The sequence below is a fragment of the Felis catus genome, chromosome A1 (assembly GCF_018350175.1).
Source record: "Felis catus isolate Fca126 chromosome A1, F.catus_Fca126_mat1.0, whole genome shotgun sequence".
Classification (NCBI taxonomy): domain Eukaryota; kingdom Metazoa; phylum Chordata; class Mammalia; order Carnivora; family Felidae; genus Felis; species Felis catus.
The window spans coordinates 145,057,955-145,074,363 of record NC_058368.1 but is presented as its reverse complement, the minus strand read 5'-3'; the positions used below and the strand labels follow the sequence as shown (position 1 = coordinate 145,074,363).

Here is a 16,409-nt window from a genome sequence, read left to right as displayed (position 1 = left end):
TTGTTACTTCTTATTGTTATTAATGTTTCTACCAGTAGCTGTAACTCACGTTTCCTTCTATTCTTTTTCTATACACAGTATGTATACATATACGTATGTATATGTGTGTATAAACTATTATTGGATGATTCTTAATTTTTTATGTATTTGGATCACACTATAATCCACTAGGTTAAATAGCCACTCTAAATCATCAAAAATTACAAATTTTTCAAGGATTCCCAAAAAGGAAAATGAAGTTAATTTGAGAGTATACATGGTTTAAATATTTGCATATTCAATATTTACTTTAAAATTTTTACTGTTCAGTAGAAATTGAATCAAAATGTTGTCTTATGTTTGGTAATATCATGCCAGCAGGCAAGGGACCATGCCATGATTTACCTGCATGGATGGGTAAGTGTTACTCTCCAGTCTTGGAATCATCTGTGTTCAAATGTTATCTTTAACTGCAGGGCTTTCCCCCAGAGCCTTCTGGAGTTTCTTATTTCTAGTGGCCCTGATGCCTCTACTCTGAGAGCTAATTGGAAATACACAGTACCTGTATCTGAAGCTAGAGCAAATGATTCTGCTCTTGGTGTGGCTCCTAGTGGTTCCTCAGGGGTAGACAGGGGGATAGAAAGAACTGGCAAATGTGGGAGAGATTGTGACATTAAGGTCCATTACATGACTTGGTAATATATTACTGGATGTGAGAGAATTATGTGAAATTTTAACAGTCATGGGAAAATATTCTTCCCATTTTACAAATGAGGAATTGAAGACTCACATTCTATTTCACTCAAGGTGAGCATGGGTACTATAAACAGATGGAGAAGATGAATTTAACTTTGGATGTGATCAATTTAAAGAGAAGTATCATGTTAGGAACTTCAAACAATAATTTAGAGCAGCAGGTTTGGAGTATAGTAGAGAGGATAGGGCTAAAGAGATAGGTTTGGGAAGTCTTTTGCCCTGAGGCGATAGTTAAAATATTGGAGATTTGCTGGTGATGTATTATGGAGTGGTCACGGTAGCAGAGCCACTCTTTCTGGAGTATAGATCTTGACTGCCAGGCAGCATTAATTTTGTTCAAGGGAGGTTATAGAACTTGGACATATGAGCTAACATTATGGATAGGTTTTTTTTCTGCCCTATCCCACTGTATCACTCTGTTGGTGGTGATGTGCTTGTACTCCACACATTCCAAAGGTAGGAGGACAAGCATACCACTTAGAAGATGCTTCGGAATTTTTAGTTATGTAGTTTGAGACGCCTTTTCTCCATTGATTCTGTGACTCTTCCAATAGTTGTTTTTTTTTTTTTTTGCTTGTTTGTTTGTTTTTGAAAGTGAGAGAGGAGAGGGGGAGTGGGAGGGGCAGAGAGAGAGAGACAGAGACAGAGACAGAGACAGAGACAGAGAGAGAGAGAGAATATCCCAAGCAGGCTCCATGCTCAGTGCAGAACCACATGAAAAGAGGCTTGATCTCAAGACCTCAAGAAATCAAGGGTCAGATGCTTAACCAACTGAGCTACCCAGGCTCTCTAGCCAATACATTTTTTATAATCACTGTCTTAGATCCATAGAGAAAGAGTAGAGATTGTTGCTTTTAATTCCACTTGTAAAGAGATATCCATTTTATTACATAATTGAGAAAAACATAGTAGAAATATATTAGCTCCTTTAATATTGCAAAGAAGAGATTACGAGGAAGTGATTTGCTTAATTTGGAATGAATGGTGTTCATTGCAAGGACGCAGCAACACTTGTGCTGTTCTGGGGTCCATTCCCCTTCCTCCAAGGCCCACCTGCTGTCTCTGCTTCATGCTCTGCCTCTTGCTTCCTACTTTTCCAAGCTTGGTGGAACATCCTTATTGTTCAGCCTTTTCTTGTTTAGTGGGTAACACTGGTTTGATGCCAGGCCCAAGATTTGACCAACTGTAAGAAATTGCTTTGGGGCCAGGTTTCTTTTCAGGCAGTAGGGTGACACTGTCACTAGCAAGCAATTTTGAGGCTTCATAGTCTCTCCAGGAAAAATTCACAATTCTTTTTTGAGGTGAGATTTGCCACTGTGGTCAGAGAATCATGTGATAGGTTTGGGAGTAGTTAGTGGAAGGACAGGTTGTGTGGGATATGTGTATTTAAAGAACATGTAGTAAGAATCACTAGTAGGTGGGCTCATGGGTGGCTCAGTCGGTTAAGCGTCTGACTCGGCTCAGGTCATGATCTCGGGGTTTGTGGGTTCGAGCCCTGTGTCGGGCTCTGTGCCGACAGTTCAGAGCCTGAAGCCTGTTTCAGATTCTGTGTCTCCCTCTCTCTCTGCCCCTCCCCTACTCACGCTCCATCTATGTCTCTCAATAATAAATAAATATTAAAAAAAAAAAGAATCACTAGTAGGGATTGTTTGCAACTATAGGAATATTATTATTCCCATATTCATTATGTACTTTGGGGATGAGCCATGTTTCCACAGGAGATAAGGCAATCAAAAGGAAGATATCATGTTCCTCATGTGTGTTAGGGTAGAAAAAGTGTTGAGAAACACGATCTAAGAAGTGTCATTCAACTTGAAGAGGTTAGGAGATGTTTCTAATAACATACTTTTTATCTAAGTGTAATTTTAACAGATGTCTACTCTCTTGTGGTACTTGGTAACCACGGAGTAATTCTCATTTTGAGTGTTTGGCAATTCTGGAATGGGGAAAGAATTGAATGGACAGAGCAATTGAATTTCTACTAGCTTTCTCTTTTCATGACACGCATGATATTTTTCATGAAAATGAAGAAAATATTCATTTTTGCAAATGCTATCAGTCTTTAACAATCAGAAATTCACTTGGCAAGAGAAATGGTGTAGCTCTACAGAATTGTGGTTATTATTACATTGTTTTGTTTACTGTAAACCTGGCTTAATATTGGTAAATATAGTGTAGCAGAAACTGAACTGTTGTGAGCTATCTGGGCATCAGTCCAAGATATCATTAAAAATACTGCCTCAGACTAATTTGAGTTTATGAATAATATTTTGTTAACAGCTCAACTGAAATTGAGCCACATGGTGTAGCTTAAAATTCTGAATCCACAAGATAATGAGAATAGTACAAGTGTATAGTGCATACTTAATATTCTATATTTAAATGATAAATTTATATGTAATTTTGTGTTAACCTGTAAACTATAAGCATCCAAATGCTTAATATGATTTGCTGTTTTTAAAGTTTGCTTAATGCTGTGGTTTGCTGATAATTTGAATTCTTACAAACTAATATACTATGTTATTGGTTTAATAATCATACCTAAAGACTAAGGACAGGTTGCCTGAACAAATATTAAAATGGACTTTGAGTACCCATATTAGCATAGAGATGTGCAAATAGCTGGAGTTTATGTTAATATTCACCAAGAAGATTGAAGGATATAAAGTTGTTGGAAAGGTCCAATTACTTAATTCATTTATTTTAATAATGAAAGATAATAATTATAACAATAGGTTATGGAGATTATTAATGTTGAGTTATAAATTATCAATTATATTAGGCATGACAAAGGGAACGAGGTTATAATAAGTGACATGATCAAAGACAAAATCCCCTTTTAGATGTTTCTTGTCAAGAAAAGCTATATTTGCTTTTTTTCTTTGTGTGCTATTTTAATTAGTTTAAGTTCTTTCTGAACAGACATGTATAAACTCCCATTAAATAGCAATGGGAAGAGTTGTTTTTCTGTCACTGTTAGTGTGTAAGATATTTTTGTAATGAAAAGGTATGTGCATTAAAGAGTGAATTTTAAATACACATCTTCTCGGGGCGCCTGGGTGGCTCAGTCGGTTAAGCTGCTGACTTCGGCCTAGGTCATGATCTCGCGGTCCGTGAGTTTGAGCCCCGTGTCGGGCTCTGTGCTGACAGCTCAGAGCCTGGAGCCTGTTTCAGATTCTGTGTCTCCCTCTCTCTGACCCTCCCCCGTTCATGCTTTGTCTCTCTCTGTCTCAAAAATAAATAAACGCTAAAAAAAAAAAAAAAAAAAAAAAAAAAAAAAAAAAAAAAAAATTTAAAAATATACATCTTCTCAATACATACTTTATTTATTTTCCAGGTTAGCACTCTACGTATATGAATATCTGCTCCATGTAGGAGCTCAGAAATCGGCCCAAACATTTTTATCAGAGGTATGTTTTCTTTATTTTTTATATTTTATTTTAATATCTTATAGAAGTGGATGCAAATATTCTGTAACAATTATTTGGAAAAACTGTCATTACATACTATACAGAGAATGCTCAGTTATCAGTATGCCTCATACTCTTTGTAGATTATTTGTAAGCATTTTTAGTACTGCATTTTCATGCCAATAAGCTTCTACTCAACTTTTTAGCCATTTATCCCCCTGTAGAAATAGAAACTAATATTAGCCTTGGCAACAGTAATCAAGAAAGCAAATTTGCTTTAAAAAAAAAAAAAGACAAATATCACCATATCTCTAGTTTTAGCAGTGTCTTATTTTGGCATTATTCATAATTTTGGAAAATAAGAGTTTTGTTTGTTTTTATTTTGTATGGATAATAGTGGATTTATGACTAAATTTAGTTAGAAGACATTTTGATAATCTTATTTCAGGTTTTTGTTTCTTTGTGTATTTTTCTCTTCACATTTTTCAGTTTAAATTTCAGCTTTCTTACAATGGTACTTTTTCTTCTTCAATTTATATAATGATGAGGATGAGGAGGATTTTACTGACTTCTGTTCCATGTCAGGCACATAATATGCCAAGGTACTTTACATATATTATCTTGAATTCTTTTAAGAAATTTGTTAGGCAGATGGTATTATTCCTGTTTACTGATAAGAACAGCAGGGCTCAGAGAATTTATATAACTGGCTCATAGTCATGTAGCTGAGTGAATTGCAGAATTGGAATTCAAACTTAGATCTTCATTTATTCCAAAGCTTCTGGTGTTCCCCCCATATTGGTTCTGTCCAGTTTGCTATTCATTAGCTTTATGTGGCTTTTTCAACGCTTGAAATACGACTAATCCTGTACACACTGGATTTTGAAGATTTAGTGTGAACAGAAGAATATAAAATACCAGTCATTTAAAGTTTTTGATCGCACATTGAAATGATAGTATTGTAGATATATTGGGTAAAATAAATTACTAAAATTAATTTTACCATTTTCTTCTTTTTTAATGTGGTCACTAGAGAATTTAAAGGTACATATGCAGCACTTATCTGTGGCCCATGTTTGTATTTTTATGGGACAAGTCCTAGTCAAAATAATATTTCTAGTGATCTCGTTAGTTTGACCTCCACCAGATCAGGGACACGACCGGCTATTCCTTGACCAAAGTGCCTTGCTAGAGTACAACCTTCTTGAGAATCACTTATTCCTAAAACAAATACACAAGTAAACACATATAACCTCCAATCTTTTATCTAATTAATTAGTATATGTGAACTGTTAGGGCCTATTTGCAAATAAGGAATTTGAGAGGTATGTCCAGAACATATAAGAAGTCAATTATTTTAATGTAGAATGAATATATAGAGTGTAATAAAATTGGATTTTAAAGTTTATTCAAATCAAAACAGAAGTTTAGTGTATTTATATCTTCTTAAATCATTAATTAGAAGACTTTGTGTATGACCTTTCTTGCCACATTGACTGCTGGTTTTTTCAGAGGCAGTGACTGAGATTGTAAAAAGGATGCTCCTAATATTTGTATGCTTAATCACTTTCAACTTCCAGTATGTTTAAAAGAAACCAAAGACAGCCATGCAGATTTAAAATTATTATTTTAGGGGCGCCTGAGTGGCTCAGTCGGTTAAGTGTCCAACTTTGGCTCAGGTCATGATCTCAAGGTTTGTGAGTTCGAGCCCTGCCTCATGCTCTCTGCTATCAGTACAGAGCCTGCTTGGGATCCTCTCTCTTTCTCTCTTTTTCTCTCCCTCCCCCACTCACATGTGTGTGCTCTTTCCCTCAAAAATAAACATTAAACAATTATTTATTAAAAAATAATTTTTAATATTTATTTTTGAGAGAGACAAAGAAAGAGTGAGAGAGGGGCAAAGAGAAAGGGAGACACAGAATCTGAAGCAGGCTCTAGGCTCTGAGCTGTCAACACAGAGCCTGACACCCAGGCAGCCCCCAGAAAAATTTTTTTAAATAAAATTTTTATTTTAATGCAGTTGAAAACATGATGAAACTTTAATGAAGAGATTTACTGATCTCTTTCCTTAGGTCAGGGAACATTTGGAATTGACTCATCTTGCTGAATCCTCAGGGGCTCCCATGACTATATTTTCTTACCAACTTTATAATATGTCAGATGCAGTGATTATTAAACTTCATCAAAAAAGAAAAATGTTGTTAATTTATTTAAGGAAGTTCAGCTGTTTTGACTCAAATGGATCATGTGGATTGAGCATAACTAGGTTGAGATAACTAGATAATGTACTGATACACCTTGAGCTCAATGGAAAATGGATATGTAAATTTTCTAGGGCTATTTGGTAAAAATAAAATTACAATTTCAGAAGACATTCACATTTTTCTGACAAGTATTTACCAAGATTTTATTTTCTCTGGCTTCATTTGGAATACAAAACTGAAGTTTCTCTGAATTATCAGTATGGTTCAGTTTCACAAGAAGAATCAATTAAGCTGAAAACAAACTATTGTCACCAAGAAGATACATTATTTCTGGATTTTGGAGATGAGTGTGTGTGATTCCGAGAACCGTTCTTTACTTTCTAGCTTGCCAAACTCTGAGTGGCACTGTGAAAATACATTCTCATTACCTAAATATCCAATATAGTGTTTGCCATATTGTAGGGAATGGCTAGATTAATTGAGGTGTAAGTTTGCCAAAATGTAAAAGAATAAGTTAGATCTATTTGGACTTAGTATGGATAGACTTCCAAAACATTTTCAAATAAAAGAAGCAAGCTGAAGTATGCCATTTACATGGAAACCTTTGAACATCAAGGAACATGATGCAATACTGTGTATTTTTGTGTGTACATATTTATGAGTGTAAAGTATATTGAGAGGTCTGAAAGAATATACATGCCAGACTAGTTTCTGAGAGTAGGAATTTTAAAGTGATTAGAGGGGAATTTTATCCTTACTTGCATATACATATATGCCACATATGCCATACACACACACACACACACACACACACACACACACACAGTTTGTACAGTTATTTACAAGTAAAAATAATAGAAAATACAAAATTATCTCAATTTTAAAATGGAAGCCTGGAGGTTGATTTGTGATAGGCCATTTGAGTGCACCCTAAAGTTCTAAATAATTTCATTTGGTTAAATTTCGGTACTTTTCTATCTCATACTAAGTACTAATTTCGGTACTAATCTCTCTCATACTAAGTTTTCACAATACCTAGCTGCTTGTATTTGCCTATACATACTATAGATTTCTATCTCTGGGCTTTACTCTACCTAATCCTCACCCTCCTCACCTGACTAGCTTAGAAGTAGCTTTTCCTAGGAATGCTTTCTTAGGCTTCACTTCTTTAAGTTGATAGTGCACTCCTACTGAAGACTTCTGATACTGTTTCAGGAAGCTTGGACTTGATCTTCTTGGAAAAGGGAGCTTTTGAAATGTTGTTGTTGTTGTTTTTAATTTTTTTTAAACATGTATTCATTTTTGAGAGTGTGAGAGACAGAGCGTGAGTGGGAGAGGGGCAGAGAGAGAGGGAGACACAGAATCTGAAGCATGCTCCAGGCTCCAGGCTCCGAGCTGTCAGCACAGAGCCCCACGCGGGGCTCAAGCTCACGGACTGTGAGATTATGACCTGAGCTGAAGTTGGACGCTTAACTGACCGAGCCAGCCAGGTGCCCCAGGCTTTGGAAGGTTTTTAAGTAAAAGAAAAACATAGTTTGGTTTGTACTCTGGTATCTTTGTGAATGGTGGTACCCCTTCCCTCCCCTCCCAACTATGGTTTGTAAAGAAAGGAGAATGTAATCTTTTAGAGCTTTGTACCCTAGTTAGCATTGCTTTCTCTCTTATTTTTACTTGGATCATATGGAAAATTTAAGTCGGCTTGTTGTAGAACCAGTTCTTAAGTAATTTGAGAAATAAAGGACCATCTTATCTGAATTCTGGTGAGTCTATCCCCAAGTATTTTTACATAATTCACAAGAGTTACACAAGGAACTTAAGGAAAAACTAGGGAGACCTGTTTATTTGGGTTGGGTATTGTGATAAAAAGGAAATGATTGAAATAGCACCAATTACTCAGATGTTCAATGTTCCTATATTGAAGAAGTTAGAATCATGAGGGTATGGATGACTATGATGTTAATGAGCCCTTTGGCACCAGGATTTGCTGTGCTGGGCCATCTCTTTCCTTAGTATGGGTTTACTTATGCATGAAGTTGTGAGAAAGTCAAATTGGAACTCTCCGTATCATCTGAACAAGTAAACTGTGTATCTCAGCAGCCCAGGCTGTCACGGGATTTGGCCTTTCTGATAATGCCCTTTGCCTGGTCTGTCAGAAACTGAACTGCTCTTGGTAGTTTTTATTATCAGCCAGAAGAATAGGGCACTATTAACCTAGCATTTTTTTTTTTTTTTTTTTACTAGTTAAAAGAGGTAGCATTGAACTAATGATAGAAATCAAAACATCTCTCTACCCAGGTTATGTTAACTAGTTCATTGTTAGATCTGATTCATGATATTACCTGAATGTTGTTTTCTACAACCTTAACGTTTCTACGACCTTAAATATTTTTACCTTCAACAGGACAAAATTGAAAATTCTTTAGAAATGTTTTCAATGTAGAGCTCTTCTTCACCTTTATCTTTTATTATCCTTCAGTATTCAAAAATTACATACAGAATGTTAAGAAATCTTTACAATTTGGGGAGGGGAAAGAAAAGAAATCTTTACAATTCTGTATCAATTTTTTGTTACTTTGAGTTCATTGGAAACTATCCTTTCTTGGTTATCTCATTTCATTATGCAAAGACAATTCCAACTCATACCTGAAATTTTGCATGGTATTTATCATGCCTCCGCATAAGGCTTGGTGACCTCACCAAATAAAGTTAAGAATTAAAATGTTGCAGAGATCAAGATTTTTCCCCCTTCTTAAGAATTTTACATTGTTTAGATTTCTAGCCCTTATGCACAACTTCATGCATAAGTAAACCCATACTAAGGAAAGAGATGGCCCAGCACAGCAAATCCTGGTGCCAAAGGGCTCATTAACATCATAGTCATCCATACCCTCATGATTCTAACTTCTTCAATATAGGAACATTGAACATCTGAGTAATTGGTGCTATTGTTTAGATTTCCATTGTTTAGATTTCTAGCCCTTATTTGCCATAAATTAGCCTGTAAGTTAGTCAGAAAGAGAAGCTTGAAAACATCCAACAGATTGCTTCTTCAGATTTTATTAGGAATGCTCAGTTATTGAACATAATAGATTCTAAAATACTTTTCTTTCTGTTTACCTTTCACTGAGAAGAGAAAATAGCAACAATTTCCTAAACAGTTTCTTGAACTATAACTTGGAGGCAACATAGTATTGTGGGTGAGAGCAATTTCTTTGTGGCCAGACTGCTGAGTTTGAATTATGTTCTACATTTTATTTACTTACTCAGTTTTCTTTTCTTTTTCTTTCCTCCTTCCTTCCTTCCTTCTTGAGAGAAAGTGTAAGCAGGGGAGAGGGGCAGAAGGAGGGAGGGGGAGAGAGAGAGAGAGAGAGAGAGAGAGAGAGAGAGAGAGAGAGAGAGAGAGAGAGAGAATCTTAAGCAGGTTCCACATTCAGCACAATTCCCGTTGCAGGACTGGACCCTACAACCCTGGGATCATGACTTGAGTGGAAATTAGAGTCAGATGCTCACCTGACTAAGCCCCCCAGTGCCCCTACTGATTCAATTTTCTTAATTATAAGAAGAAGGTAATTGCGATAATATTTTAGAGTTGTGCTGAGGTTTAAATGAATTAGTGCATATATATATATATATATACACACACACACACACACACACACACACACTCTATATATATAGTATATATATATATAGTATATATATATACTACTTAGAAGGGTCTAGCATGTAGTACACACTCAAACGTGTTACTTTTAAAATTCTTGACCCATTCTTTTTTATCTTGTGTAGTTTCTCTACTACAGTACAAGTGTAAATATATGGCTCTGTACACCTGTGTGCTCCAGGTATCTCCACTTGAATGGCCTGCAATCCTCCTGCCTTGTGTGGTTACCTTTCCTATCAAACAGTTCCAGCTCTCATCCCTAATTTATAGGTTCCCACAAGTCTTCTCTGACATCTCCAGGCCTTCCTAGGGGGAGAGGGGGCTTGAGGTTCTCGTTGCTATAATTTCTTGCCCCCACCATTACAGCCCCACTGCTTCTCCTTCTGTGACTGCTACCTTTTCTTTGCCTGAAGTTTCCTGTTTCTCTCATAGCCTCAGAGCTCCACTGATTTGTTGCTCTTGTGTATAAAAGATTCTTATTGAAGTTAGGGGAAAACTGAAGGGTATTCAGCCTTGTACTGTACAGGCAACAACATCGACTTGAATATCAGACACAACTATTCTTAAGCTTTTTGGTCTCCTTGCCACAGGGAATGTCTTACTCGCTGTTTTCCTGTGGACTCCATTTGCCTTACGTCTTGTTGATTCCTCACAACCTCTCCCGTTTTCTCCTTTTCTGAATCCTCCCAGACTCCTCAGACATCTTCTTCCTGAGAGACTGTCAGCAGCCTCTTAAACTCTTGTTACTTTATCATGTAGTATATTAGGTCTTCGTTCTCTACTTTCAAACCATTCCCAGGGGCCTCTATCTTTCTAGGCCAAAAAATAAAAACAAAAGTTAGAAGGAATCCATCAGGGAGTTTTCCCAATAAAAGGTATCATCTTCGAAAATGGGATGTGTATCTCAGCAGCCCAGTGTCTCACCTGGGTGTAGCCTTTAAGACGACTTCTACCTTCTAGAATGGAGCACCACTATTCAATAAAACTTTATGTGATTAGGAGATGATCTCTAATCTGTGCTTCTAATAATTTCTCCACTAGTATCATGTAACTATTGAGCACTTGAAAAGTGGCTAGAATAGTTGAGGGACATTCAGTTAACATAATTTTAAATTTAAAGAACCACATATGGCTAGGGGATACCATGTTGAATAGCACAGTTTTGGATTATGTGCTTTAAAATATGAACAGATTTTGGGGTGCCTGGGTGGTTCAGTTGGTTGATTGTCTGACTTTGGCTTAGGTCATGATCTCGCTGTCTGTGAATTCGGGCCCCGCATCAGGCTTGCTGCTGTCAGCCTGTCAGTGCAGAGCCTGCTTCGGATCCTCTGTCCTCCTCTCTCTGCCCCTTCCCTGCTTGTGCTTTCCCAAAACTAAATAAATATTAAAAATATATATATATATGGATAGGTTTTTCTTTCTGTCTTATGTCTATTTGGTTAATTTTTAAAATTAAAATGTCATTTTTTTCTTTTTTTTTTTTACATTTAGTATATCGATGCATCTATACATGGAAGATTTTAGAAAATTAGTGTGAAAACTAGGTTATATCAAAATTAAAAGACTCAGGAATTTTGTCTAGGAACAAACATATACATACATGTACAGGTTCTTTTTATTAAAGTTTATTTATTTTGAGAGAGAGAGAGAGCCTGCATGTAAGTGGGAGAGGGTCAGAGAGACAGGGAGAGAGAGAATCTGAAGCAGGCTCCGCACTCTTAAGTGCAGAACCTGATGCGGGGCTTAAAACTCATGAACCGTGAGATCATGACCTGAGCCAAAATCAAGAGTCAGATGCTTAACTGACAGAGCCACTCAGGCACTCCTACAGGTTTTCTTTTTCTTTTTCTTTTTCTTTCTTCTTTTTTTTTTTTTTTTTACCTTTCTCTTTTATTTTTTATGTTTTTTTGAGAGACACAGACAGCATGAGTGGGGGAGGGGCAGAGAGAGGGAGAGAGAGGATCCCAAGCATTCTATGCCTGTCAGCACAGAGCTTGATGTGGGACTTGAACTCATGCAACCCACAGATCATGACATGAGTTCTGGCCAAAAGTTGCATGCTTAATGCTTAGCTGACTAAGCCACACAGGTGTCCCACAAGTAGTTTTTACTTTTAATGAGAAATCCTGTGACTATTATCTCAGAATTTAAAGGCAAGGAATTAGGAAAAGTATATGACATGTTAAAAATGGCTAACACATTCTTTTATAACTGAATTTTTTTCTCAAAGAAGATTTAAAAAGCACTACAGGTTCTTTTCTTAACACAGAAATTAGCTCTATCTGTTTATGGTATTAATAATTTGAATATTGGTTCTCAAGAAGTATGAAAGGATTTAGGAATACTCTGTGAAGTTTGGAGCTCATAGGCTTCAAAACTACTGCTGTACTATTGGAGATGCTGTCGAAGTGGTTCTGGATCATTCAAAAAGGTCCCACATTAACAAGGCTAGAACCTCTGAAAAGGTGCTGCTCACATCCAGAATTGTCCCTTGCTGCTGCTGCTGCTGCTACAACAGCAACTACTTCACTTCTGGAGCCAGGGGCAGGAAGCTTCTCTTCTTCCCCCTGCTCTTTGGTCTCCAGCTACTGTCCTTCTGTTGGCAGAACTGAACAGGAAACTAGCTGGCAGGGAGCCTAAGAACTGTAATTTTCAGAGTCCCAGCACCTAGTGTAGAATGGAGTATAGAAGGGTGAGTGTGGGGCCTAGAGATAATAGGTGAATAACCAATATCCCTTGCCAGAAGCAAATAATGATGAAAAGTTAAGCGTGTGTGTGTGTGTGTGTGTGTGTGTGCATGTGTTTATGTGTATCAGTTTTTATTTATACAAGTACTAATTTATTATATATACTGTTACATGCTTTGATTTTTGTTTCATTTGTTTGACTTTGGTTCATGAAACTTCATAATTTTTTTTAAGTTTATTTATTTTGAGAAAGAGAGAGAGAGAGAGAGGCAGGGAGGGGCAGAGGGAGAGAGAGAATCCCAAGCATGCTTTGCACCATCAGCACAGAGCCCAATGCAGGGCTTGATCACGCAACCCTGGGGTCATGACCTGAACCGAAATCAAGAGTTGGGCATTTAACTGACTGAGCCACCCTGGCGTCCCGCTTCTTCGTTCTTTTTATGATGCTAGGGTATTTCTTTCTATGAAATGTGCTGTGATATATTTTACCATCACATTTAGGTTGTTTTGCAATTACAAACATTGCTTCACTGAAAATTATTATATGTATGATTTTGCACACACAATCATAGGATACATTCCTAGAAGAAGAATTGCTCTTTCAGATAGTACGGGCACTTATAAATTATAATTCTCATTTATAAACCATATGGCATGTCTTACCCCTACCAATTTACTTTTTGTTCATTCAGTGTTTGGTGCTACACCTATATAGAAATGCTTAAAATCCCAGGTCATATAGTAGAGACACAGCATAACCACAGACAGGGCCTTTAAACGTAGAAAATGGCAGTGGGAATGGGCATCATGATTTATGCATAAGTTACCAGAGAATAGAGCTTTCAGCTGGGCAAATGATGGAAGGAAGGAAGGTGGATGATTCAACAACAAAAAGCCCTAGGACAAAGAATACATATTGGAGCTAGGATAATGGAAGAAGGAAAAATAGAATTAAGAGAGAAAAATTATTTGCATAGATGTCATTCAAACACCAAAAAAGCCTGAAGCCTGTGAAACTCAATACAACAGAAAATGCCTTTTCATAAAAAGCAGAATTGTTTCTAAAATGACTATTGACATTTAGAAGTATTTTCTGGCCATTCCTCAACCATATCCATCATTAATACATGTTTGCTAAAAAAAATTAAATTTCAGAGATGAATATGATATTAAAATAAAAGTCACCCTTTACCCTTTTCCAGAGGTAATAGCTGTAAGTTTGGTATGATTTCTTTAAATGTATACACCGAAATGCACATATACATATGCATACATTTTTTTAAAAGAAAAGGTTCATATTATATATATTATTCTCCAATCTTCCACATCTCCCACTTGAAAAACCAATATAGCATGGCTCTCTTTCATGTAGGTATGTTGTATTCTTTTTAATGATTGCACACTCTTCTATAGTATGCAAGTATCATAATATATTTTTATATTCACTATTGGTGAATGTTTTCAGGTTGTTTCATTTTTTTAATGTTTATTTTTTTTTGAGAGAGAGAGCACACATGTGTATGTGCGTGGAGGAGGGGCAGAGAGAGAGGGAGAAAGAGAATCCCAGCAGATTCAGATCTGTAGATCAGCATCATCTCATGCTTCCTATAAGCAAATAATACCTGGAGTAGTAATTAGTTTGGAGGCAAAAAATAGCATTCACTATGGAAACCTACTCCTATGTAGAACCCTTTCTTCTTTAGAAATACCTAAAGCATTGATTGTTTATTCAGTAGTTATCAAAGGATGGCTTTTGTGTTAATTTCAATACGATGGACCAAAGTTTTACCTGCTTCTGTCACATACTTGAAATTTAAAGTGAGAAAGATGAACTTTACGTAGTAAAGAATTTTATAAGGATGAAAAAAGATGATGTATGTGAAACATTTTGAGCTTCTCTGAGGAACAGTAAGATGTAATAACTGTTTAAAATATAAATGCATTAGTTTAGATTCCTTTCACAAAAGTGCCTATTGAGTGTAAACCATGTAGGTATTTTCCCCAACTACTTTATCTCGTGAAATTGCTGATGGTTGGTTGTGGAAGTCCAGGAAGGAAACTGCTGAGCACCAGATATGGAGCAGTGGGACTCATGTTAGACTGTGAGACTAATCCTGCTGCCAGCACAGTCTGGCATTGGAACCTAATCATGCCACTTTAATGTAAGTCATCACACCCTCTCCTTTTAATTGAGAATAGTGCTGTCTGCTTTTTTTTCATAGTCATATCTGTAAGTCAGGATGACCTGAGATGAAATGTAAGGATGCTACTTTAAAAAGCTTGCTGTTCATCTTATTAGGATGATTCCAGGAATTAGGAATATTTGTGTGTCTGGGCACATCTGTGAGGGTCATTATTATGCCCTCTCAAGAAGACATCAAAAAGTGAACAAAAAGAGAAAAGATTGAGAGATATATGAGAAACAGGTTTTTGACTAAATTATAACTTTAGCAGGACATCAGAGTTTTGTTATCCTAAGACTCATTATGTACTACCATTCCTTTTTTCATAAACTAAGAAGATACAATAAATGATTAATTGGAATTCAGATAAAAAGAAGTATTGATTTAAAAATTATTTGTGTTGGGGTGCCTGGGTGGCTCAGTCAGTTAAGTGTTTGACTCTTGATTTTGGCTCAGGTTATGATCTCACAGTCATGGGATCGAGCCCCATATCAGGCTCCATGCTGGGTGTGGAACATACTTAAGATTCTCTCTCCCTCTCTCCCTGCCCCACCCCTGTGTGTATGCGTGTGTGAGAATTCAAGTTCGGATTTGGCTTTTATTTGTATAACATATTCTGGTTCATTGTTCATATATAGATAATTTCTTTGTTTTTTGAGAGCAAATTACTGCAAAGCTTACATTGGTTTACATTTTGTATATTTAAGAACTCTAAAAAAATTATGATTTCAGTGATTTTAATTATGTTTTTTCATCTTTAAGCAGTTACTTTTTTCTTTTTTTAATTTCAGGCCACTTTCTGAGTTCCTATCTTAAAACTTTTTTTTTTTTAAATCCTTTAGAACAAAAATTTCTAAGTTCTTCCATAGTAGGTGATAGAAAGAATTCCTTGTTTTTTTTAAAATCTATAATTATGTAGTTTTTTACTTCCTCTTTATGTTAAGGTCCTATGGGCATATTTTGCTAATTGGGATATTGTTAAATAATTTTTAATTATTTAAACTAAAAAACTAAATCATACTTATACATAAAGATAGAACCATGATGGGTTTGTGACTCATGACCCCTGAAATCAAGAGCCCCTTCTCTGAATGAATCAGCCAGGCACTCCTACGTAAAGATTGTTTATGAGACCTTTCTGGATCACCTTAGTTAAAATTATAGCTCACTTCTTACTTTTTCCTTTTTTTTTTTTTTTGTCCTTCTCTGCTTTGTTTTCCTCCTTAGCATTTGTTGCCTGCTACTTCTAATATAAATACAATCTCCTTTTTTTTCTTTTTGCTTTGTTTATGGTCTGTCTTCTCTATAAAGTATAATCTCCCTGAATGCAAAGATTTTTATCTTTTGTTTACTCCTATCAGTGCTTAGGAAAGGCACTGTATAAATCCTACCCAGTTTCAAATCTCTAAATTTAATTTGTAAACAGTATTTAGTGAGAAATTTTAATTTTTAAGAGATACTGACCTTGTTTTAAATTTTTGGTAGTGAATGCCAAGCCATCTGAAATATAAACATTGGGAAAGTTA

At 36.1% G+C, this 16,409-nt stretch overlaps 1 protein-coding gene across 6 annotated transcripts in view; it reads left to right on the top strand.

The window, feature by feature from the left end:
• Window positions 1-16,409, top strand: part of SSBP2 (single stranded DNA binding protein 2) — a 316,027-nt gene that overhangs the window by 88,639 nt on the left and 210,979 nt on the right. For all 6 annotated transcript variants that reach the window (XM_045033195.1, XM_011284326.4, XM_045033196.1 and 3 more), the window contains exon 2: window positions 4,073-4,145. In XM_045033195.1, the coding sequence (XP_044889130.1) occupies window positions 4,073-4,145 (73 nt within the window). The remainder of the gene's footprint in view (window positions 1-4,072; window positions 4,146-16,409) is intronic.